Source organism: Neolamprologus brichardi, chromosome 1 (assembly GCF_056152115.1).
Source record: "Neolamprologus brichardi isolate AB-2024 chromosome 1, ASM5615211v1, whole genome shotgun sequence".
NCBI lineage: Eukaryota > Metazoa > Chordata > Actinopteri > Cichliformes > Cichlidae > Neolamprologus > Neolamprologus brichardi.
In genome coordinates this window covers 2501-28749 of record NC_142104.1, presented here as the reverse complement: position 1 = coordinate 28749, position 26249 = coordinate 2501, and the positions used below count along the sequence as shown (strand labels likewise).

Here is a 26249-nt window from a genome sequence, read left to right as displayed (position 1 = left end):
ATGTTTTTATGTTAATTTAATCGTTGTTTAATCACCACTTACAAGATTCTAAGCAGAGAATTTCCAGCACCCAGAAACATTTAATTCATATAACAGCTTGGCCATTGATAGCCAAAACACAAAACCACTTCTCTACTTTAGTTTTGGTGCCCACCAATTTCTGCTCAATAAAATGACTCATGCATTTCATGTGTCCCAAATAGATTGTGATGATGCATTATACCTGAACTTCACGTGTAACTGTTATTATGCTATATTTCTGTTGTTATACATGTTGGTGTGTTATTTTTTCTCTTAGCTGGGAAGCATGGGTTTACTGGGAAAGAGAAATCACACCTGAGAGGAAGGGAAATCGGATCAGCAAGCACAATAAAGCAACAACTCTGAAGAAAACAACCTGGAACAAGTCACGTGTGTGTGTGTGTGTGTGTGTGTGTGTGTGTGTGTGTGTGTGTGTGTGTGTGTGTGTGTGTGTGATTAGAGGAATATAAATTCTTAAGGGAAGAAAGACTACGGTACATATAACTACAGGCTGTTTTGTTTGCTCAGTCTTGTGGTAAAATGGAGGACATACATCGTTTCCTATTGCCTTTAAAAAAACAAAACAAAAAAGAGTGAAAAAAGGTGCTCAATGCAATTCCAGTTGCCCTTGGGTGTGCCGTGGCATTGGTCACTCAGGGAGTGTGCTGAGAGGTCACATGGTTCAGATGAATCACATCAATTTGCTAGAAAAACAATATATCCCCCAACACCTCCATTGCACCCCTTTTATATTTTCCACCTACTTTTTGCCTTTGTTTTCCTCCTCTTGAAGCCCATAGTCATCTTTTTTTCTAAACAGTGACCATTTTCTACGCGTCTTGGGTTTATATTCCATCTCTACATTAAAAAATACAAAATTGCTAGTAATGAAATCTATGAATTTGTTACCAGTCTTTAATCCAAGATCATATTTTACTTCTCTAAATATTAATATAGTTAGTTATATTTTACTCTTCTTTATAAGAGTGTTTGCTGTGTGATATTACAGAAAGTAAGCAAATATATTGACATTACAAGCAATAATAAAAAAATTATGCAAATCCAATGTGGTTCAGTGTGAGTTTTGGTCTGAACGTTCAGTCTGAACATTCCTCACTTTTTAAAGATATCTACTGCCTTCCTGTGGTAAAGGATCCACATCACAACTCAAAGCAATTGTATCTTGAATTACTCTATTCCAATTGAGCCAGAGTGAGATTATTTTTATTGAGTAAGCTTATTTTATGATTGTTCTGTGAGACTACTTCAGTTATTTATTAAACCTCCAATTCATGTCACATATCACATTAATCTGCAATATCTGTATCTTAGTGGTGAGAGAGAGAGAGAATAAAAAATACAGAACATGCATTTATATTTTTATTGCTTTTCTATAATTTTACCAATCTAGTAATGCACCAGAGAGCCAGAGATTAACACCAAGTATGATTGAGTGCAGCGAGGTCTATTAACACATAGTGAGTGAATAAGAAACACCCAGTGCATCATGGAAATCCCTCAGCAGCCTACGTCTATTGCAGCATAACTATGGGAGGATTCAGGGTCACCTGATCCAGCCCTAACTATATGATTTAGCAAAAAGGAAAGTTTGAATATTAAAAGTAGAGATAGTGTCTGTCTCCTGAATCCAAACTGGAAGCTGGTTCCACAGAAGAGGGGCCTGAAAACTGAAGGCTCTGCCTCCCATTCTACTTTTAAATACTCTAGGAACAACAAGTAAGCCTGCAGTGTGTGTGTGGGTGTTTGTGTGTGTTTGTCTGTCTCCGTAATTTGAATTACAATACCTCCACCTAGTGTAAAAATATCTGAACTGCATCGTCAGTCACACAAACAGAAGAGCAGGGCAAAATGTGCTTAATATTTTGGCTATTACTGAGCTTTCACTTGTTAAAGCAGAACACCTTTTGGCCTATGAGACTTTGTAGTCATATTCTAAGCCTGCACAGATGACGGGAGCAGAGAGAGAGAGAGAAATATGTTTCTCAATAAATATGTAAAATGAAATAAAAAGAAAAATGTAAAAAGTAATTGATTGTAAATTATGTCTGTGAAGGTTCTCAGTCATCCAGGTCATTGTAGTCTAAGGAGCTTGGAAAGAAAAGCGTCTGGACTTCTTTAAGTTGCTTGAAGACATTTCACCTCTCATGATTCAAGATTCAAGAGCTTTATTGTCAATACAGTAGTATACACAATATACAGTGTACCGAAATGCTGTTTCACCCTAAGGCCCCCATTGTGCTTTTATAGATATATAAAGGATATATCTCCAAGAGATATAAAACTAGGAATTACAAATAAATAACATGTTAGGTTTCAGTAAAAATTAAGGGATAAAAAGGTATTAATTACTAACTATACAATTCTATACAATACTATAATTGTAACTATACAATATTAACTGTACGATAAACAAAGATAAACAAAGACAGGACAGAGACAATACAAAGTGGAATGTGCAATAGGTACTGAATACCAGTTTCAAGTTATTGTCAGGATATTATTGACGAGACATGACAAAGACATGTGCAAAATGCAAAATGTGCAAATATAATATAATTTAGGTGTGTGTTCAGAACTGTGTGACTGAGTGTGCAAATAGGCCTATTGTTCCCAGGTCCAGTTTTTAGTGGATTTGTGGTAGTTTTTGTTGTTCTTCAGTCTTTTGATGATTATTGTAAGGTGTGTGTAGAGGCGTATGTTTGTATCAGCCCTTTAGGGTTAGGTATTAGGAATTTGAGTTTTTGTTATTTCACAGTTGTGGTTAAGGTGCACTGGCATGCAGAGGTCCTTAATTCTCCACCCATTTATACTCCTGTATTCCCTGTACCTTGAGACTTTATTCTCCACTAGTCCTCTTAGCGGGTCTTTTAATTCGCTTTTTATTGCGTTATGTTTTTAAGGAAATAGACATTCTTATAAATTTTCATTTCCTTCTAATTGAAGAGGAAGAAGGATCTATATTTCTCTAATTTAACCTTCACACGCTCCCCCCTTCCTAAAATAGTTAGTCGACTTTCAGTGCTCCTATATACAGTGAAATTAATAAGCATGCCATCCACAGGGGAGAGACTGTGAATAAAACAGATCCCACAAAATATATACACTGATATAATATAATCTCTATTTAGAATGTATTCGTTAATGATCAAAAAGTTATTTACAATGGTTTCTTTGCAAGCTCCTTTGACTATTTACAATGGTGTCATCTTTGTTTTTGAAATCTATTTTCCCACAGACAAAAAAGAAAATCAGACTCCACTTGTATCTCTCACCCTTCAGACCAAGATCCCTCTAAATAAGGGAATATTACAGTCAAGGTAAGTATACAAAGGTAGGTTTAATTAATTTTATTTTTTTATTTATTTTTTTTTTTTTTGGGAGAAAAAGACCAATTCAACAAGATCACTACAAAATTATTTACATAAGACGACCCGCAGAGGCTTCCATCAGTAAAACTGAATCAATACTAAGTAACTTAAACACTCCTATCACAATTCCTGTAGTATAAATAACTTTATTTTCACACAAAATGCAAGAGATAGCATACCAATATCACACTGGTATTATCTAAAGTTTAGCCCATAAGGAGTTCTGGTGTTCAATCTCTTGATCCACAGGTTCTCATGTCTCCTCCTCTGTCCCTCCGTCCATGCTGCACAGGATTGCAATCCCAGGATGCCCAGGGAGTTTGGTGAATGTGTTTGAAAATGTTGGACCAAGGGAGTATTTAATCTGCCGTCCCCAATGCTGTACAGGTGTTGTTTTAATCTCTCCGCGAGAGTCTGGCCCGTTTCTCCCACATACATTAAGGAACATTGTTCACAGACGATGCAATATAATTGTCATAATTGCAATAATTGTCAAGATGGCGCTGGAGTGACGGCAGCCTTTCCAAGTAGCTCTGCAACACCGCACTTTTCTTAACTTTTAACTTTTTTTAGACTAGGCTTTCAAACTTTATTTCACCTTCCTCTAGTTACTGTACTTCTACCTCTTAGATATAGCGATACAAGATGGATAATGCACTTTTTAAAACTTCTGGAACCAGCTCCTTCATCTACTCGAGAGCGGAGCTGCTGGCTCTAAGAACAAAGGGACAGACCGGCATGCGACACAACATCCCGGCTGAGATAAAGAGGAGCTACAGAGGCTGCAAGGCTGGAGCGAGGAAAGCGGATCACCGGAGGCGATTCAAACCATCAATCCCGACAGTGATAATGGGCAACGTGAACTCGCTACCGAATAAAATGGACGAACTGTGTGCTCTGAACAACCACCGACTATACCGTGAGTGCAGTTTGTTTATCTTCACGGAGACGTGGCTAACCGAGCTAACGCCACAGGCTAACGTAGACCTATGCGGTTTCACATCCGTGAGAGCCGATAGGGACACGCAGGCCAGCGGAAAAAGCAGAGGTGGGGGACTCATTGTCTACGTTAACAACAGATACTGCAACCCCGGACACGTCTCCGTTAAAGTTTCGGTATGCCGTCCGGACCTGGAGCTGCTAGCTGTTAGCTTGCGGCCATATTATCTACCTCGGGAGTTCAGTCATGTGATCTGTGTGTGTGTTTACATCCCTCCGAGGGCCGACGCAACAGCTGCCTGTGAGAAAATACACACAGTCACAGCAAGACTCCAGACACAACACCCCGAAGCTTTCATTATTATATCTGGAGACTTTAATCATGCCACACTGGATTCTACTCTGGCTGCTTTTCACCAGTTTGTGAATTGTCCCACAAGGAGCAACAGGACAATTGACCTACTGTATGCTAATGTGAGAGATGCATACAGAGCCACCCCCCTCCCCCCACTAGGGAAGTCAGACCACAACCTGGTTTACCTACAGCCACAATACACACCCCTCGTCCAAAGGCAGCCTGTCACAACACGCTCCATCAGGAGATGGACCCCAGAAAAAGAGGATGCTCTGAGAGACTGTTATGACACCACAGACTGGGACGTGCTTCTGAGCCCACATGGTGAGGACATAGAGGGGGCGACACACTGTCTTACAGACTACCTCAACTTTTGTGTGGACACGGTCGCCCCTGCTAAGACGGTACGGTGTTACCCTAATAACAAACCGTGGGTAACACAGGAAGTCAAAGCTGTCCTCAACATGAAGAAGAAGGCTTTCAGGAGCAAAGTGAAGGAGGAGATGAAAGCAGCACAGCGGGAGGTGAAACGCTGCCTGAGGGAAGCAAAGGACACCTACAGGAGGAAGGTGGAGCAGAAGTTGGAGAGGAACAATATGAGGGAGGTCTGGAATGGTGTGAAAACCATCACAGGCCACAACACCAAGAACAGCACAGTGGGGGGGACTGTGGAGAAGGCAAACGAACTCAACAACTTCTTCAACAGGTTTGACCAGCCCACAACCCCCCCACCCTCACCCTCACCTTCACTACAGAGCCCTCTCCCCACTCTCCTACCTCCCTTGCTTCCCCCCCTTCCTGACACTATGATGACACCCCCCTCCTCCAATCCCTCTCTCAGCAGCAGGACATCTTCCCCCCCCTCCTTCCAATCATCTCCCAGTGTCACAGTGGATCAGGTCAGGAGACAACTGAGGAAGCTTCGCCCCAGAAAGGCAGCAGGTCCGGACAAGGTGTGTCCGAGGATGCTAAAGGCGTGTGCTGCTGAACTTGGGGAGCCGCTACAACGAGTCTTCAATCTCAGTCTGCGACTGGGGAGAGTGCCCGCCCTATGGAAGACATCCTGCATCGTCCCGGTCCCCAAAAGGAACCGGCCCAATGAGCTGAATGACTTCCGACCGGTGGCACTGACATCACATCTTATGAAGACTCTAGAGCGGCTCTTCCTCAACCTCCTCCAACCACAGGTACAACAGGCCCAGGACCCACTACAGTTCGCCTACAAGTCGGGTGTGGGAGTGGAGGATGCCGTCTTGTACCTCCTGCATAGAGCCCACTCACACCTCGATGGGGGAAAAGGCACGGTCAGGATCCTGTTTCTTGACTTTTCCAGTGCCTTTAATACCATCCGGCCCTGTCTGCTCCAGGAGAAACTGAACAGGATGGAGGTGGACCCCTGCCTGGTGGCTTGGATCTCCGACTACCTCACCGACAGACCACAGTACGTCAGGCTGAAGGACATCACGTCTGACACTGTGGTCAGCAGCACAGGAGCACAACAGGGAACTGTGCTGTCCCCTCTTCTCTTCACCCTGTACACCTCTGACTTCTGCTACAACTCTGAATTATGTCACATTCAGAAGTTTGCAGACGACACAGCCATCATGGGGTGTATCTGGGATGATCAGGAAGAGGAGTACAGAAGTCTGGTGAGGAACTTTGTCACATGGAGTCACACAAACCACCTGCAACTCAACACCTCAAAGACTAAGGAACTGGTTGTGGACTTTGGGAGGTCCAGAGCAGGTCCACTGCCGGTTCAGATAGAGGGGGAGGAGGTGGAGGTGGTCAACAAGTACAAGTACCTCGGGCTGTGGGTGGACAATAAACTGGACTGGTCATGCAACACAGAGCACCTGTACAAAAAAGCCCAAAGCCGACTGTACTTCCTCAGGAGGCTGAGGTCTTTTAACATCTGCAGGAAGCTCCTGAGGATGTTTTACCAGTCGGTGGTTGCTGGAGTACTTTTCTATGCTGTGGTGTGCTGGGGGAGCAGCACAGCAAAGAAGGACTCATCCAGGCTGGAAAAACTGATCAGGAAGGCTGGCTCTGTGGTTGGCATGAAGCTGGACACTCTGGTGACAGTGGCAGAGAAAAGGACACTAAAGAAACTGCTGGATATTATGGACAATGCTGGGCATCCTCTGCACACGGCCATAAACAACCAGAAGAGTCTGTTCAGTGACAGGTTGCTTCTCCCAAAGACAAGAACCAACAGACTTAAAAACTCCTTTGTCCCACACGCCATCAGACTGTTTAACTCCTCTCTGGAGGGGAGAGGGAGGGGAAACAGGAGGACAAAGGAGGGGGGAACAACTAAGCTGTAGTGTCTCTCCACTTCACTGTGTAATACCTTTGTGCAATACTTTTTGTTAACAATCATACTTGAAATGTGCAATTCACTTGTATTTTTATTTTTATTTTTATTCCTATTTATTCTATTTATCCCCTTTGTATATTTTATCTATATATGTCTTTGTATTTATATATGTGTGTGTGTGTGTGTGTGTATATATATATATATATATATATATATATATATATATATATATATATATATATATATATATATATAATATTCTTGACTCTGTAACTTCTGTCGGTGCTGTGCTTTTTGGAAAACAAATTTCCCAGAGGAACCTACCCGAGGGATTAATAAAGTTCTATCTCTCTTATCTTATATACTATGTTTCTACCGGTGGATTTAAACCTCTCAAAAAATGGAGCTCCAGCACCACCATATGGGTTAAACAGATATTGCATTGGATTTAAAAAGATGCTGATCTATGCTTCATTTCCTCCGATGTCGATGGTCCTAAGTTGAGGATCTACTGAAAATCCAAACGTAATTGTTCACACCAGTTTGCAAGTACACACTGCGCTGTATCTTGTGTCCAGTGGATGTTGTCCCCAATTGTTCTGAACTGGTCCCCGGGAAGCGGGTTCAAGACCAGAAATCGTTCTGCAGCAAAGCTGTTAATGAGAGTCAGATTTCGTTGTTGTTCTTTTGGGAGCGAAGACGAAAAGTTAATTAAAGGGAAAAAAAACATGAGCATTTGGGAAGACAGATTTCACTTTTTTGTATAACATTCTCTGCTGTTTGATGGAGGTTTTTTCTGTGTCCTGGTCCCTATTTTTGATTCCCAATGACAACACTACCAATTTGGTGTTTGGATGAATCGGAGTCTTCTCCAATACCTGGAGGAAATGATAGAACGAGGCCCCCGGATAGCTGTCAATTTGAATATTATCATTATTGTAGGCCGGTATGCCATTTAAATTAGAGTCACCCAGGAACCAAATTGGCCGATTCCCACAGAATGCCCAGTCCATGATTTTTCTACCCTTCCTGGCTTTGTGGTAAGTTGGACGACACCTATTTATAGTCTGCTGTTTCTCCGTGACTTTCTGTCTCTCTTTCTCGTTCTCTATTATTTGAGGAGCGAAGCCCTGGGAGGAGCGAGGTCTGACTGGAGATGTGGCCAGGTGGTAATTTTTGGGTTCAGATGAGGTCTCCACACTTTGGTGTTCGGCCACACTGTGGTCAACAGACCCCCTCATCATCATGTTGTTAGTTTTATTTCCCACCAGCTTTGCCTGGCCGCTTACACTCCGTTCACCTTTAGAGCTTCAAATCAAATCAAATCAAAATTTATTTATGCAGCACATATTAAAACAACAGTGTTGACCATAGTGCTTCACAGTCAGTAAAAACATGAGACAATTAAAACAAACAATAAAATAGGACAACAAACAATAGGTGACAACACAATAGGCTAGAACAGCCAACTAGTTAGAATCAAAGGCCAAAGTAAAAAGATACGTTTTAAGACGTGATTTAAAAGACTGGATAGACTCGGCAGTACGAATATGAACAGGGAGGTTATTCCAGAGTCTGGGTGCCACGGTTGCAAAGGCCCGGTCTCCTCTCGACTTCATTCGAGACCTAGGTTGTGCTAGGAGCATGTGATTGGATGATCTAAGTGCTCTGTTGGGATTGTATAAGTGGAGTAGTTCAGAGAGATAGCTGGGCGCTAAATTATTCAGAATTTTAAAAGTGAAAAAAAGAATTTTAAAATCTATGCGATATTTAACAGGGAACCAATATAGTTTGGCTAAAATTGGGGTTATGTGTTCATAGATTCTCGTACCTGTTAAAAGACGCGCAGCTGCATTTTGAATTAACTGAATCCGGTAAAGAGAAGAGTGTTGGAGGCCCGAGTAGAGGGAGTTACAGTAGTCCAACCTGGATGTGATAAATGCGTGGACAAGCTTTTCAAGGTCCTTTAAAGGAAGGAATGGCTTTGCTTTAGATATGTGACGCAACTGGCAAAAGCTGTTTTTTACCACAGTGGAGACCTGTTTCTCAAGTTTAAAAGAGCCATCCAGGAACACTCCAAGGTTCCTTACAGTGAGCGAGAGATGCCTAGAATCCAAACTTTGTGCTCCCCCAGGGGGCACCCCTGTACCATCAGCTAGAGCTCTGGCAGCAGAAGAATAGGTCTGATTGATAATCTGGGACCCGTCACTGCGGGTCTGTATCTCCGGGCTAGCCTGGAACACTGACACATTAGAATAGACATTTTCAGTCTGATGGAATGAATGAGATTTAGTCACAGTCTGTTGTTTTCTCTGTGCCTCAGATCTAATTTGTAGTTTGCTCCTATTCGCTCTATCAGTAGGTTTTATCCAATTTGTTCTGGGCTGGACAAAATCATCATCTGTCTGAGGAATCGGTGGCCCATGTCTGCGTGTTCCTTCCCACTGCCTCTCTAAGTTCCTCCGTGGGGGAGGAGGGTCTGATAAATGCTGTAAGTTTTAATATCTGTCTCCTCATTTCCTTAGGGGGAGTTTGGGTTAGAATAGCTTTGTCAATGATGTTTTTGTGATGAATGGCCTGCATTAATTTGAAGTAACTTTTTGCTACCCGTCTAGTATTTACATTCAACGGTTGGTATACAAAATGATGATTACGTCGCAGACCTGTTTGTCCCCTCTCTCCCTCCCCCCTCCCCCTCTGAATATTGCTGTGGTGTTTTCTGGCAGATGGATGACCAAAAGAATGTTAAGCTGCATTATAGAGCTTGACAGCTGCTGGTAAGAACGACCTAAAGTTTAAAGATGAAGTTTTGAAGTTTCTCTCAAATCTGAAATAAAGCTGATCCTTCTCTGTCCTCACACACTCGACATCTGAACTTCTACCCTTACATTTGTTACGTTTTGTTCATGTAGTGAAATATATTTTGGGGAGGATTTTACGTGATGTCCGCGAACACAGCGCAAACATCCACACCTTCCCAGCTGATAATTAGAGAAATTATAAGAAACAGCTGTGCAGTGGGAAGTACAGGAAGAAACAGGAGAGAGGAGACTGTTATATCTCGACTTAGATTCAGACACACTGGTTTGAATAGCACATTATTTTTAATAAGAAAACACTGTACAAAGGAGTGTGACTGCAGTAAGGAACAGGAAACAACACATTTTATTGCATTGTCAGAAGTATGATATTGAAAGAAGACAACTGATCAAAAAAGCTGGGCAATATGAGAGTGAAACTGGACTTGATTGATTTATTTTGTAGAAACTACATAAGTGAAAAGTATCAGGCTGTATTTTGGTTTTTAAGGCAGACCCATTTGTGCGGGAGGATTTAAATTTTGTTTTTGTCATTTTGGTCCACACTCCACACCAGTTGGTGGCTGTAATGCACCATTTTGCTGTGAAGAAGAAGGAGGAGGAGGAGAAGAAGACAACAACATCATTTTGCATTCCTTTCACATCCAAGGTGGCCCAGAGCGTGAAGCGGCTAAGCACTGCAGAGCGATTTGATGTCTTCAGGAAAGCTGCTCATTTTACTATTGCCCTTCAGAGAGTGGATCATGCCACACTGCTTCTGTGTTGTAGTAGCCTTGTTGTCATTTTGCAAACGTTTATGGACTGCCTTTGACTGACTCCTCGTTTTATGGTCTTTTACTGTGAATTGGTTGGCTTAGGGTTAATCTAGCAATCAAATTAACAGAGTGATTTTAGATGTTTTTGAACTATAAGATGATAAGCTGTGCGTCTTTTTCATAACAGTTGTATTTACCTTAATTGAACGACTCGTCAGTCGCGGTAAACCCATTAGCAAATAAACTGGAGCAGCTGGGCTACGTAAAAAGTGTAGGGGTGGTGTTTGCGGTCATGTCCAGCGGGTGTGTGGGCGGGAGCGTGACGCAGTCGCTCCACCTCAAGACACTACTGCGCAGACTGGCTCCAAAAATGCAAGAAAGCAGCCTCCACAAGCGGGATGTTTTGGCTTCATTTTTTCACAATGGGAGGAGGCGCTGTCGTGTTGTCCATGTTTTCTACAGTCATTGGTGTGTACACATCGAACGCGATAGACGCGACCAGAGAGTAAGGTTTACATGTAAAGTCAATGGAGAAGCGCGACTGGGGGTCCCGCGAAACTTCAGAAGCAGATTTGCGGCGTGGAAACATGTCAGTTGCGCGACGCGTTTGAAGCACGAATTAAAATACGCGCTGAAGTTTGTGTGGTGCATTTTGTGCATTCGCGCGTATCCGTCTACCGCTTGAGTTGGAAAAATCTGAACTCCAGCGTCAAGTTGCACCGTGACAACAAATCAGGAGCCTGGTGATGTGATACTCTGACCTAGTTCAAAGGGGCAGGTCCAGCCAAAGCTATTCACTCTTCATTCAATATGGAGGAAAGGCTCATCAACGCTGTAGCCAACCACCCGGATCTGTACGACACCAGCTGCTTTCTCTACTGAGAATTTTAATATTAGTTCAAATGAATTTTTGTAATGACTAATATCTTAGTTGCACACAACTTGACACATGTAGAATTTATTTCATATTATACTAATTAAAAAAATATACTACTATATAGGAACATAGTGAAGACCAATTATTTAAGAGAATAAAGAGAGGTTAGTTTATTTTGGAGGCAAGCTTCACCTATTAAGAAAATTTTAAAAAGGCAGCAACGTTCTTTAGAGGTTTGTGGGTGGCTCTTAAAAGAGCCATTGTGGCGGTGACACTGGGACTTCAAATTGGCTATTCTTTTGGCTGCCAAGATGCTGCTCCCTCCGCCGAGACGTAGGCCATGAACTTCTCCCTCACCAGGACAGCTTCTCTGGAGTAGTTGTTGGCTGCTACATGACCCAGGCCTTGCAACGGCTCCACCACAGCAGGTGCCCCTCTCTCATCCAAACAGTGCAGAAAATTGTTATCATTGCAAACACTGATAACATAGCATAAATTGAATTAAGGAGGACTAGGACTTGATGAGACCTTTTCAGTATCACTAGAAATATTATAAACAGTCGTCTCCATACCACAGTTTGCTATCAGTAAACACAGACGGCATTCACTGATAGCATACCACATCCATGTATAAACTGATAGTTTAGCATATATTAGCACAGGTATCAATAAAGGACTACCGTATTAAACACTTTTACTAACCGCAGGCAGACAGACAGGGGCACTGCAGGTGGGATTGAGCGCCTGTAGTTGGTGTCTAGGCGGGCGATGCTTGGACCGACGTGGGACAGCAGCTCCTCAAACTGGGCGAGGGACAGACGGTGTTACTGCTGAAAGCGGCTGTCATCCAGACGCAGCTCCTGGAGCAACTGCTCCTGCTTGTGGAGGGCCTGATGGACCCAGGTACGGTGAGGACATCCTTTACACCGCTGCTCTGCTCTCCACAGTAAATAGAGAAGGGAGACTCTCTCTTCAAACGCTAGCTTGACAGCTGCTATCTTGCAAACCTACCATCTGGCACCACTTCCTCCCACATTTCCGCTTCATGCGCGTGAAAATTGCATATTTTAAAGCGCGACCAGAATCTCATATCCCGATATAAGACATCTATCGTCCAGATAACGATATAAATCACAAAAATGTAACATTTTCTGTAAATTCTGTGAATCTCGGGCAGCTGAAGCATTTCCAGCTGGCCGTCGTGTACCGGGAGTTGAGTGTTTTAACCAGTGCATTAAACCATACATTTTTAGACATAGGTTGTGGAGAGGCTAAGCCTACGCTTGAAGCCACTGAGGTGGTTGTTAACGGGGGTGACGCAATGTCACTGGTATGCATGAATTAATTAAACAGTCCAATAACTCCAGCAGTTCTTATCTTGCCCCTTTTGGTCTTTATTCCAATACCATCTTAACATAACAGTGCAGCGGTCACAAACTGTTTGCCTTCTTACAATTAACGGCACACCTGATGCAGATTACGTGTGTCTACTTTATTGACCTTTACATGAACCAACCATACGAAAACAGAAAAAGGTGACCTCTAGCGGCAACATAAGGTATTAACCCAAAAAGGGCTCCTACAGGTTGTAACGGCCACCGTTTTCTTTGTGAGTATTTATTACACAGCGTGCTGCGGGGAAAAGCCTGTTCCAACGTTTGAGTCTAAGGTTTATTTTTTAGCACCTGACAGCTCTTTTCACTTTTCATCCGTAAACATTCTCACACAAAAAGCAAGAGATAGCATATCAATGTTACACTAGTATTATCTAAAGTTTAGCCCATAAAGAGTTCTGGTGTTCAATTTCTTGATCCACAGGTCCTTATGTCTCCTCCTCTGTACCTCCGTCCATGCTGCACAGGGTTGTAGTTCCAGGATGCCCATAAGATTTGGTGGATGTGTTTGAAAATGTTGGACCAAGGGAGTTATTTAATCTGCCTTCCCCAATTCTGTACAGGTGTTGTTTTAACCTGTCTACATGAGTCTAGCCCGTTTCTCCCACATACATCAGAGAGCACCTTTTACAGATGATAGAACACACTACATGACATAATGACATTAGTCTTATTTCCTCTCATGAAGTTGTTCACAATTTACTCCGCTTTGATCAACATAAATTAGAATTTTTATTCTTCCTTTTGACCGTTGTAATTTTATGGTTTTAAAGCTTTTTAGATTAAAGATTTAGCCGTAATTGGTCACACCAATTTGCAAATATACACTGCACCGTATCTTGTGTCCAGTAAATATTATCCCCGACCATTTCAAAATGGTCCCCAGATAGCGGGCTCAGGACCAAAAGCCATTTTGCAGCGAAGTTGTTGATGAGAGTTAGATTTTGTTGTTGTTCTTTTGGGAGGGAAGATGAGAAAATAATTAACGGGAAGACTACCTCAGCATTTGAGAAGACAGGTTTTGCTTTTTTGTAAAGCATTCTTAATTGTTTGATAGAAGTTTTTCTGCGTCCTGGTCCCTATTATTAATTCCTACTGACAAGACTACTAATTTAATGTTTGGATGAACAGGCGTCTTATCCAAAATCTGGAGAAAGTGGTAAAACGAGGCCCCCGGATAGCTGTCAATTTGGATGTTATCATTATTGTAAGCCGGTATGCGGTTCAAATTAGAATCACCTAGGAACCAAATTGGTCGATTCCCAAAGAACGCCCAGTCCATGATTTTTCTGCCCTTCCGAGCTTTATGGTAAGTTGGACACCTGTTTACAGCCTGTTGATTCTCTGTGACTACTTGTCCCTCTTTCCCGTTCTTTGCTGCTTCAGGAGCGAGACCCTGGGAGGAGCCAGGTCTGACTGGAGGAGCGGCCAGGTGGTAATTTTTGGGTTCAGATGAGGTCTCTACACCTTGGTGTTTGGCCACACTGTGGTCGACAGACCCCCTCATCATCATGTTGTTGGATTTATTTCCCACCACTCTTGAGTGTAAGTTGGTGGCAAGTCAATGTACTTTTCTGAGTTGTACCCTTTTACCCTCAGTCCATCCACTCTTTGACTAGGTGCAATCGAACACCTGTCAGTCATTGTTGTCAGCTTTAGCTTCACTGGTTCCCTGCTTGCCTGTATCTTTTCACAAATATCTTGGTCAATAAATGTGTTGCTGCTTTGGTTTATGCTCTACTAGACACCCAATGTCTCTTAATTCTTCGCTGATGAAGAAAGCCACACTGGAACGATCGTTGAAGTGCAATCATTGTTGCCCACTCTCACACTGCACGATACGGTGGCTGCATTCTCCTCTTCTGATGGTGGTTCAGGTTCGTCTCCCAGTGGAGGATCTTCATGGAGAGGAGAAGGGTGGCTTCGTCTGCAGACATTACATGTTGCTCTCTGTCGACAGTTTTTGGAAATGTGTCCGACTCGCAGACAAGCAAAGCACATATTGTTGTCCCTAATGAACTGTTTCTTTTCTTCAAGCGTTATTGCTGTAAACTTTGCACATTTATAAATAAAATGATTTTGCTTTCAGCAGATACATTGAAGTTGCTGTTTGTTCTGAGTTGAGGAAGGGTTGGGTTTTGATTTTCTGTTGCTCTGAACTGTAGTTGTGTTCTTCACATCTTTAGACATATTTGCTGATGTCACCAGGACACTGGCCTTCAGACGTTTTTGTTCTTTCTCAGGTTTTTCAAATGTGTTTTTTAAGGCAAACAGAGAAGAAACTGGATTACATGCTATACGCGCCACTTCAGCCACAAAGTCTGCAAATTCTGCAAACCCTGGATATGCCTTATCTTCATCCAGTAATTTTGTGACATAACGATTCCAGCGGGTTGTGGCCCCGTCAGGAAGTTTCAGCAATATTTTTTGATTTTCTTCACAATCATCTAAAACCTTGAGGCCTTGGACGTGGGGCATAGCATTCTTACAAGAAATGAGAAAATCACTAAACTCTCTTAATTGAAGTTACTCCTTTGGACCAATCTTTGGCCAACTGCTTAGTTTTCCCTTAAAGGCTCTTTGAACTACAAATGGGTGTCCATAGCATTTGTTCAGAGCATCCCAAGCTTGTTTGTAAGCTTCCTCGTCACTTTGATAAAATGTCCCTTCTAAAACACAGAGAGCTTCTCCACCAATGTACTTCTTCAAGTAGAACAGCTTATGGGCTGAATATGTGCAGCTAGTCTCGATAAGTGCCTTAAAGCAAGTGCTCAACTTAACAAATTTCAGTGGGTCTCCTGTAAATGTAAACGGCTCTGGTACTGAAAGTCTAGACATTGCTAAAGACTCTTTTAATGCCCGCACCAGAGAGTGCTTTCTTTTGGCACCACTTGAGTATCATAGTAAGGGGCGTGAACACTTTGTGAGGTCTGGATGAATTTACCTTCAGAGTGATGAGGTGTAGTGCTCTGAGGAACCTGGGTGCATGGGGGACTGCTAAGTGGTTTAGGAAGCTGACTGAAAGACAAAGTACTCCTTACTTCACAATTTCTTATTTCGGCATTAATTTTTGATTCCTCTTCAGCATATACATTGTATTCTGCCTGAATGACCTCAAGATCTCTTTGATTTTCCAACATTTTCAATTGCTCCTGTTGAGCTAATATCTCCTTTCTCCGGGCAGATATTTCCATTTCTCTGTTTATTTCAGCTTGCTTCGATGCCAGTCGTGCTGTTGCCTCTGCTTTCCTTGCAGATACATGACTTCCTTGCTGACTATGGCTGTGCTGGCTATTTCTTCCATCTCTAGACACAGTTGAGCCATAAATTGATTCTGCACCTTCTCTTTGGAGTAACTGAAGGAGTGATTCTTTTACAGCTCCTGCATCAAACTCTTTGTCAACATCTCCGTAACGCCTTTTCACAAGTATCATCATCTCAGCAGAAACTGAAGTACAGCTATCCATCTTTCTTCTCATATCTTGAGATGGTGTAGTCAGTGCACGTAAAGCCACATAATCTTGCTGTAGGTCCAACTCACATTTTTCTACTGACTTGATCATTTCAGCTAATTCTGCTTTAGAACATTCTTCTTTAAGTTTGGACTGTTTCTGTTAGTTGCCTTTGACGGTCTGTCCGTCTCACCTCTGCGTCTGTCACGGTTCTGGGTCCATTTGACCCAGTATTTTGAGTTTATTATGTTTTGGTTTACTTTTGCATCATGGATTATTCTTTGTTTCCCTGGTACTTTGTGTTTCAGTTATCTTGGTGTTTTGGATTGTTTTCTCATTTTGTGGTGATGGTGGTGATGATTATTATTATTAGAGTTTCATGTTTCTGTTATCCATGTTTTAGGAATTGTGGTTTCACTTATAGTTCAGTCCCATGTGTCATTTTCTGTCTGTCTCTCTGTGTTGAGTCCGTGTCTCTGAGTTGTGATTCATTTTTCCTGTTTTATTGTGAAAGTCTTTGTCTTATGTTAGTGTGTGCAGCTTTGCTCCCCCTGTCTCGTTAACCCTGATCTCTCCCAGCTGTGTCTCCCTCCTGTTGCCGATTCCCTCATTACTACCCTGTGTATATAAGGCCTGTGTTTTCCCATGCTCAGTGTCGTGTCGTACCCTCAGATTATGCCTGTGTGTTTTTGGTTTCTGTATTCACTTCACGTTTGGTTTTCATGTCAGCAATAAAGCTGAGGTTTTGATTTACAATTCTGTGTTCGAATCCTGCGCTTGGATCCTCCTCTCCGCCTGCCCGCACACAGAGCCCTGACAGCGTCGGGTTTAGATGATGGCTGAGGCAGCCCTATTTTGTGTATTTCAAGGTCTCCATGAATTTCTCCTATGCGTGTTTCAACTTCTTCTCTTTCTGCATCTTCAAGTTCAGTTTCTAATTTCTTTTCTAACTGTGCCTTTTCATCTTCTAAGGCTATAAGTATTTGCTCAAGGATATGAGTTTCTTGTGTACTCTGCTCCATTACAATGTTTTGAACCAACAACTTAGAACAATAAAAGGAAACTTAACCAGAGTACACTACCTTAAAAATCAAACAGCACAGTAATAAACTTTCAATAAATGAACAAATGTACAATATCTAGACCATACAATTTTCTTTTTGGCTTTTTCTTAGATCTTTTTATGCAGTTCAAATGTTTCGCTGATGTAAGAACTCACAGTCTACTCTTCTACGTGGGCTGCCGTCTTGGAAGAATGGCGTGCAGGGCTCTGGCTGCTCGCTCCATAACAGGCCATGTTTTTTAACTGTAACTGCTCCTGAAGGTTTTTCATGTTCGAAGTAGAATAAAGGGCCATGCTCCAACTGATGTTCAGCAATTGTAGTCCATATCTTCTATATTTCCACCTTTTACACAAGCCAGCATTCTCTTTCTGGCTCGAGCCTTCAGTCTCTGGTGACATGTGTGCTTAATTGAGCATCACCCCAAAGCATGCGCACCACAAAGTGCCACACTCAGGCCCACCAGTAGGTGGCGACAACACAACATGAATCCAGATTAAACACCAAATTTTGAACATTGCAATCACATAATAATTACATTTCAATGCGACAGCTACAGTGAGTAAAGATCTAACTGCCTCCATCGTGCCTGCAGCTAACGTGGCTTTGTAGCACTTTGTCATCCAGTTGGCTGCGACCTGAAAAGCTGTATCTTCCCATGTTGTATGATCATGGTTTACAATAATTTTAGTATAATGTTCCTGCAGTATAGAAAGGCTATTTTGTAACCATATCTGCGTGTTCCTTCCCACTGCCTCCCTAAGTTCCTCCGTAGGGGAGGAAGGTCTGATGAATGCTGTGAGTTTTAATATCTGTCTCCTCATTCCCTTAGGGGGAGTTTGGGTTAGAATAGCTTTATCAATGATGTTTTTATGACGTATGGCCTGCATTAATTTGAAATAACTTTTTGCTACCTGTCTAATATTTACATTCAATGGTTGATATGCAAAATGATGATCACGCTGTGGACCTGTTTGTCCCCCCTCTCCCTCCCCCTCATTCAGAGGGGGAGGGGGGAGGAATTGCTGTGGTGTTTTTTGGCAGATGGGTTCCTTCTAGCCTCCGCTGGAAGGCTGGATTGGGCCCCCTGGAACCTATTGGAAAAATCCATTGTCAGTACAGAGGCTTACCTGTGTTTGGGCCTCAAGTTCACTCCACCCTGGGTCTCCAGGAGTTTTTTACTCCAGGTGTTGTATCCGTGTATTTCCAGGGTGAAAAGGTCTGAAACACTCTGTTTAGAGGGTCACACACAGTTCAAGATCCTCCAATCAAAGAAGTCACTGTCAAAGTCCAAAGTTTTAACTAGAGTCCATGCTCTCCGTGCAACTTCTTCCCTTTCTTCCTTTTCTGCAAACAGAGTCTTGTCTGAAGGAGGATAAAAAGAGGTTCTAGCCCACAGCTTTTGGCGTCCAATTAGCAAAGTGGGGCTCAGACAGGCCTCTCTACAAGGTAAGGCCTCACTGACATACTAAAAACCAAATGTTTATTAATCAATTTACAAAAATACTTTAAAAGCCAATTTAGGACAAAGAGAGTCCAATAAAATCTATTCCTATAAGTCCAAAGGGTTAGAATTTGCACTCCACCCTTTAAGACCACTAATTTAATCAAAAAGGCTCTGTTTGGGCCCAATTCAGCCTCTTTCCCTTACGTTTTGCAGCCTGCTGCTGCTTCATCAGAGGGAGTCACAGCGGAGAATGGACAGGTGTGTTAATGAAGGGTTAGGGTTAGGGTGAGGAAAAAGAACCTGTCATCCCGAAGGAGGAACAGAGCGTGCACGGGCCATCAACCCCGATGGCTCCAAGTCCCACATCCCTCTACCTCAACTTTTGGTTTGTTTTTAGGGTAGGGAGAGAAAAAGTGTTCCGGTCCCCAAAGGGACGCGGAGGTGCACGGTCCTTCCCTTGGGCCCTACCGCTACTCCACTGCCTGTTGCGGCCACCAGAGACAAGACGCCGTCCCCGGTACCGCACAGGGATCCAGTTCTGGTCGTCATCATGAAAGACCATTTTTCCGTTTTTTTTTCTTTTTTTCTTTTGCACTGATGAAGCCTTTGTTATCTATTAATATATGTTTGTGGTGATGCAGCCTTTGTTATATATGTAATAATGTCCAATTATGTTATTTATTAAGTTCGGTATAGATGAAAATGTATATACGAAATAAAAACTGAAAAGGAAAACAATTAACAAATGAAGTGTTTTTAATAAGGAAAAAAAAGTTTTTAATGTAATAAAAACCTTTTTTAGAATGAGATCAAAATCAAACGGCCAATGAGAAGTGTGCCTGGGGCAACGTTTTGACCCCACAGGGTCTTCTTCAGGCCAGGGCACACACGGTACAAACAGAAAAAGTGGCTGCTGTTAATAATCTGGAGGTGTTGCTCCTTTGGCTGTCAGTGCAAGAATGAAGGTGTTCAGCACTCCTCTCCTTATATAGCCTCTGGCGAATTAACTGAAAATGCATTTTTCAATGAACTGATGTTTCAAGTTTATGCAGCCTGCAGAGTGAAGCTGACCCCCCACCCACTTGAAACGTAAAGGCAAATAGGCGGAGCGGTTAGTGCTACGTTTGTGCAGATTTGTGCAGGTAAAATGAGCGTTTGTGCTGCTACGGTTTTTGAGATATTAAACATTATTTTATAGGTCATTCAAAGGTCACCATCCCCCCAGACTGCTCCAAAACGGGCCAAAATGGTCTACTTTTTTAGTGCTACGTTTGTGATGATTTGTGCAGGTAAAATTAGTGTTTGTAATGCTACGGTTTCCGAGATATTGAAAGTTATATTTTTTGCTGATGACGTCACCATCCCCCCAGACTGCTCCAAAACCAGCCAAAATTGTCTATTTTTTTAGTGCTACATTTGTGCAGATTTGTGCAGGTAAAATTAGCGTTTGTGCTGCTATGATATGAGATATTCTGTTATGGTGTTACTGCTGAAAAATGTCTTCTTCAGATGACCTTTCACTTTGTGTGTTCACTTGTTCAATAAAGTTCTGTTAAAAAACCCTCTTGTTGTATTTAATCAGCTAAATTTGTAATGAGTGTATTTTTTTTAACTTCAATTTCTTTACTTCAATCACATTTTGTTCATAAATCCACGATAAAAAAAAATAAATACTCAAGCATTTGCAGAGTGGATTAAAAAAACTTTATTGAAAACTACATTTGAAGATTTCACAGTCCCATGAACACTTTTTGAGAAACGAACAAGCTAGCAGTCTTTTGCATCAAATACATATTTTCTGGCAGAAAAAACTATTATTTGGCATTACTGTGTCTGAAGGATTCCTAGAACAGCGTGTTACATCTGATTTCTGAACAAGGTAAGCTTACATTTAAAATACTGAGGTTTTAGTTCCTGAGTTAATACATGATATAGCTAACTGTCTGGATCAAAAGGATTTTTTTTTTCAATGTAAAACATTTTCAAAAATGTCCAAGAAAAACGTTTCTAAAGCACTTTAAAAACATGTAGCGCAGTTGACTAAAGTGCTGTACAGTACATGTTAGTGGGTTAAACACTCATTTTAATAAACTCACAAATTCAATAGCTCCATCTTAAAAACAATAACTCCACAAAATATGAAAGCGTAGATTGGTGGAGAACTTGGGGGAGGGGTTGCTCCTGGCTGTATATATAGGTCAGAAATCACGTTTTGCTCCATCATGATCATAGTTTGTTAGGGTTAGGTATTACGGAATTGTGGCTTAGTTGTACTTTTTTAAGCTTAGGTGCACGGTCCTAGCGGCCAACTGGACCCTTACTCTCCCTTCAATGTCCCAGTGTGGTTTATATGTTCCTCCTTTGTTTGCCTCCTGCGTCCTGCTGTGTCAGCCTTAGCCATCTGGGCCCGTATCCCTAAAAAAATCTTTGTGCAAAAAGTGGCTCCTAGCGGCCAAATTCTAAGAAAATTCTCAGAGTCATGACGTTTTCTTAGAATTTCCCCTAAAAGTGACACGACAATCCCAGTTAATATAAAAGCTATTCCTCAAGATTCCTAGCGCTTAAAAGGGCTCCTAAGTCAAGATCTGCTAAGAGCAGGGAAGAGGACTTTTAGTGGCTTAGGAGTTCCCCTAAGCAGCTGCACAAAATGGCCAACAGAAGAGGCAGGAGAGATGTCCTGCAAACACTGGATGACAGGGAATTATTGAGACGCTACAGATTGGATCGTGCAGGAATCATGTTTGTGGTGGATCTCCTTAGAGATGCAATTACTTCACCAACTCGACGCCACAACGCTATTACACCGGAGACGAAAGTAATTACAACCCTGAGGTATTTGGCAACCGGGAAAATGCAACAATGCAGCAGTGATGACTTGGGTCTGTCCCAATCCTCCGTCAGCAGAGTCATCACCCAAACACTGACAGCTTTGTCACAACCTAATATTGTGACACAATTTGTTTCATTCCCGCTGGATGCCCGCACTTTACACACACATAAAAGGGCATTTATGGACATTGCAGGATTCCCTGGTGTTGTGGGTGTAATTGATGGAACACATGTGAGAATAATTGCGCCATCAGAGGACGAGGCTGTCTTTGTTAACAGGAGGAATTTCCACAGCATCAATGTGCAAATAGTGTTCAATGCAGCCTGTAAGATTTTGGACATTGTGGCTAAATGGCCAGGCTCCACACATGATGCGAGAATGCTCTCCGAGAGTGGCATCAGACAGCTTTTTGAGAGACGCTATGTGCCAGCTAATTGCCACTTGTTAGGGGACAGTGGCTACCCATGCAAACCATGGCTCTTTACACCTTACCTCCAGCCACGCCAAGGGCCCCAACTAAACTATAACAGGTAAGCCAAACAATACAAAAATCATGGAAATGAAATGCAAGCAATATGTTAGAGCATCCAAGTAGTGCAAAATTTCCATCAAATAATTAAAGGTCTCTGTATTCTATTGTAGGGCCCACAAGATAACAAGTGCGGTGGTGGAGTGTGGCATAGGCCAGCTTAAGAGGCGCTTTCATGTTCTCCACGGAGAGGTGCGGCTGAGGCCTGAAAAAGTCAGCAAAGTCATCATAGCCTGTGCAATATTACACAATATTTGCAAGGTTAGACAGATTGCAGAACCTCTGGAGGATGGCGATGAGGATGAGGATGAAGACAACGATGAGGATGGTGGTGAAGAAGATATTTACATTCCACAGGGGAACCTAGCCCATAGTGGACTGCCTTACAGGGCAAACTTCACAAATTTACATTTCAGGCAAGCTGTAGCCCCATGTCTTTTGAGAACTTGTGATGGTATTAAGAACTACCACAGTTTTAGTGCACATCACCTGCAATTGTTAAATGCAAGACAAAGAACACAATCTGTAAATGGTTTATTTTTTAGGTGTTCAATTTTAAGGCGGTAGTACTCCTCCTGAAGGGAAAGGACTTTTTTTTGTTGTTCAAACACATCAATTGTGAGTTTCAATCTGCTCTCCTGCAGGGATGCTGACAGAGCAGGTGCTGCGGATGGGAATGGTGTTTAAGCTGCCGGGCTATCCTGAGTAGCAGCTGTAGATGGTTAAGGCGGCAATCTCATCGGCAAACTTGATGGGCCCAGTTCTTGTGATGGCTCCATGCTACATAAATACATAGGCCTAGTTTAATTATTGTTTTGATTAAATTAATTTAATACAATGAGCATGGATAACACATGAAATGACTTCTGCAATGAATAAACACTGTAGATATGAATAACCCTGTGTCCTACCTTTGCTGCACTTCAAGGGCCTGCATCATTGATGTGTCAATGCCTGTTGGCAGCCCGGTGACACTGACCTCAGAGTGTCCCAGGACTTGAAAGACAGTGTCGGCCACCTGGGACAGCCGCTTTGCAGGTGGTCCACCCCCTAGAAAGAAACAGTCAATGAACACAGTACTTAGGCATGTAAATTAACTTTGCCAGCAGGAGCAAGTTGCCAGATTATGTGGTAGGCTATAATATTTTGCTCACCTGTGAGTGAGGATTCCCGCTTGTGTGCTGCAATCTTATCTTTTGCCTTGGACTGCAGCACATACCACCTTTTCTCACAATCGTCGCCTGTCCGCACCACCAGTGGAAAAGAGGCATTGATTGTTTGGGATATTGTGTCCCAGGCGCGCCTCTTGCCTTGGCTAGTGACAGTTGGGCCAAATTTTCCTCGTAACATACCTTTATGTTCGTTCACCAACTGGGCCAGCAACAAACCTTGCTCCTCAGTCCAGTTCGGCTTGCGAGTCCTTTTTTTCTCCATTTTCTGTGTTTGTAGGATATTTGTTAACAAGCCTTTATAAATAGACCAGCCAGCAATCACAGACGTTGATAAAAGCTGAGCCGTGTTACCCTCGTTAAGACCACACTGGACTTGTAACGTTGTGATTTCTACTTCATTAAGGACAGCCCCTTGAGATAGGCCATCTTGTTTTCAATGGGGTCCATATGGGAGTGAAAGTACAAAATATGCCAGCTAGGATATTAATATGAGCAAATAAGACACGAATCATTATTTGAACAGGGTGTAATGAGTTTAAGTTTTCACATATTTTAGATTCTAATGTTAGGCTATGACCCCTACAGCTTACTATTCATTTTCCAGATATTTTTTTGAATGTGAAATATTATTTACAATTACAGTCAGCATAAGATTAGAGTGTATAATTATGTTTATTGATTTGAGGGTACATCCTTTGCTCATTATCACCAAAACCTCATTTCCATCAAACTTGTAGGATCAACCAATCACGGCCTTTGAAATGATGACTCATACCTAGCAACGGGGTCAACCACACCTCCTCACTAAGATAGGATTTTCCATCCATTCCTTGCTCAGAGTTCACTGAAAATGTTCTGGAATCACTTCTAAGCTAAAACTCATGGCAAGGAATTTTTAAGTTAAGTTAGGAGCTCTCTGAGAGGATTCTCAGAATCTTTAGGGATACGGGCCCCGATGCTAGAGTCTTAATGTATGCAATATAAGGGGAATACAGCGCTTTTGGTCCCCATTTTCTATTAATGCAACCAGTAGGGAAATAATCTAAAATGCTTAATATATAAGCACAAAACATAAAAGAATTAAAATAGACTTATCTCCAACAGGTGAGCCGATCCTCCCTCACCTCTATGGGGGGAATCTCACCCTCACAGAATTCAGTTTTTTATGACATTTTTTGTTTTATTTGTGTGTTAGTAAACACCAGAGTCCATGCAGCTGTTAGTAAACACAGCACTCACACTACATTAGTTTTAGTTGAACTCTTTATTCACACCTCAATGTTAGTACTTTCTTAAGTGAGGGAAGATCAGCCCACCCGTCAGTGTCAGAATTTAGCCTCCAATGCTGGCTACATTTATTCTATAAAAAACCCTATAAAAACCAATAAAATTGGAAAAAATTGTTAATAAATAATAAAAACAGAGCTATCTCATCCCTCTTTACACCGAATTGCATTAAAAGACTTAAAACATATTCCCCCACCAAAAAATCACTCCTCCAATGTCTGCCAGGCCGTCCTGTGTAGATCTAGAAGACCTGCTCCGATGAAGCTGTCAATATGGATGCTATATTCATTACCGGACGATTTTCAGTTAGATTTATTCATCCTAAGTTGTCCTAAAGGCCAACTAGCCAATTACATCCCTTAATACAATCTAGCCCTCTGCTCAATATGGCAGCATCCTCCTTTGATAATACACCCACACGATTCCATGACTAATTCTTAAAGTGGCAGCGATTACTTTTCAAGTTATTCCTTTTTATTCGGTCGACTACTGGCTATTACCCCCTAACCCTAACCCCACCCCTAACCCTAGTCCTGACTTTCGGACTCTGTTTGTGTTCACCAGGGACACATAAGCCCTCACGCCACGTCAAGGCAGAGTCCATGTGAGGGTGGGGTTTTTTTTGTTGTTTTTTATTTATTTATTTTTTTAACATTTATCTTTTTTTTCGTTTCCACTCACAAATGTTTACAAAATTAACATATATTATTTTCATCACAATGATTTTGTAACAGAACATGATGTCAAAAACAGAATTCTCAGATATGTTTACAAAGCTAACATTTATTGTTTGATTACAAGAATGAAGTTTTCAAAGCGCACAATGTAAAATGAACAATTTTGGAAACATGTTTACTAACGTAACATGGCATCACACTTGTGTAACATGGGAAAAAATAAAAACTTAGTAAAAAAAAACCCTAAGTTTTTCATCACATCATAACTTGAAAAAGCACTTGATTGGTGAAATCTGTAACACCGATTCTTTATTTGTCCAACATTGACACCAAGTACCGTCTTTTGTGGACAAATGCCTGGTAAGACCGGGCAGACAAGCCTGCAGCATTTCATTCCCGCACATACTGTGCATATGCATTCTTTACCCTGACTGAAGGGTCCGTGTTCACAAAGCTGATCTCAATTACTGACCAACGCCTGCTGACATTGGCAGGGATGAACACTGCGCTTGTCCTAACAACTTCAGGTTCTTCATCCTCCAGCAGGACGGGAAGTTCCACGGGATCAAGCTCCAGTTGGAGGGTTGGAGCCTTCTTCTTTGGATTCACTGGTTGGATCACCATACGATATGGGATATCATAGTACAGTTTGTACAGAGTGAATCCAAATGTTCGCTGACATGGAGATGTAGACATGATTTTACATTTCTGAAGGTCCGCTTGGCTGACCTTGAGCTCCAGTAGCAGATCCTTGATTTTCTCAAAGGAAACGAAATCCCGGTTCATCAGGAGGCCAACTGAACTGACCAGGATGAGAATCTTCTTACGAGTTTCAGGATCGGTCTGTTGTGGAAGCCTTTTCATGACATCGACCAACCATGGCATGCCATGTTCTTTGTATCGCTCAAGATTGCAGGCATAGCAG

At 42.1% G+C, this 26249-nt stretch overlaps 1 protein-coding gene and 1 pseudogene across 1 annotated transcript; one reads left to right on the top strand and one right to left on the bottom strand.

The window, feature by feature from the left end:
• The first annotated feature begins 3979 nt into the window (after positions 1-3979).
• On the top strand, positions 3980-13361 carry LOC148106227 (uncharacterized). Its single transcript, XM_087841425.1, has 3 exons — positions 3980-5891; positions 12237-12378; positions 13294-13361. The coding sequence occupies exons 1-3, from the start codon at positions 4056-4058 to the stop codon at positions 13359-13361; spliced, it is 2046 nt and encodes a 681-aa protein (XP_087697551.1). The 5' UTR covers positions 3980-4055.
• A 12272-nt stretch (positions 13362-25633) lies between these two features.
• LOC148106226 (uncharacterized) overlaps positions 25634-26249 on the bottom strand; it is a 977-nt pseudogene continuing 361 nt past the window's right edge.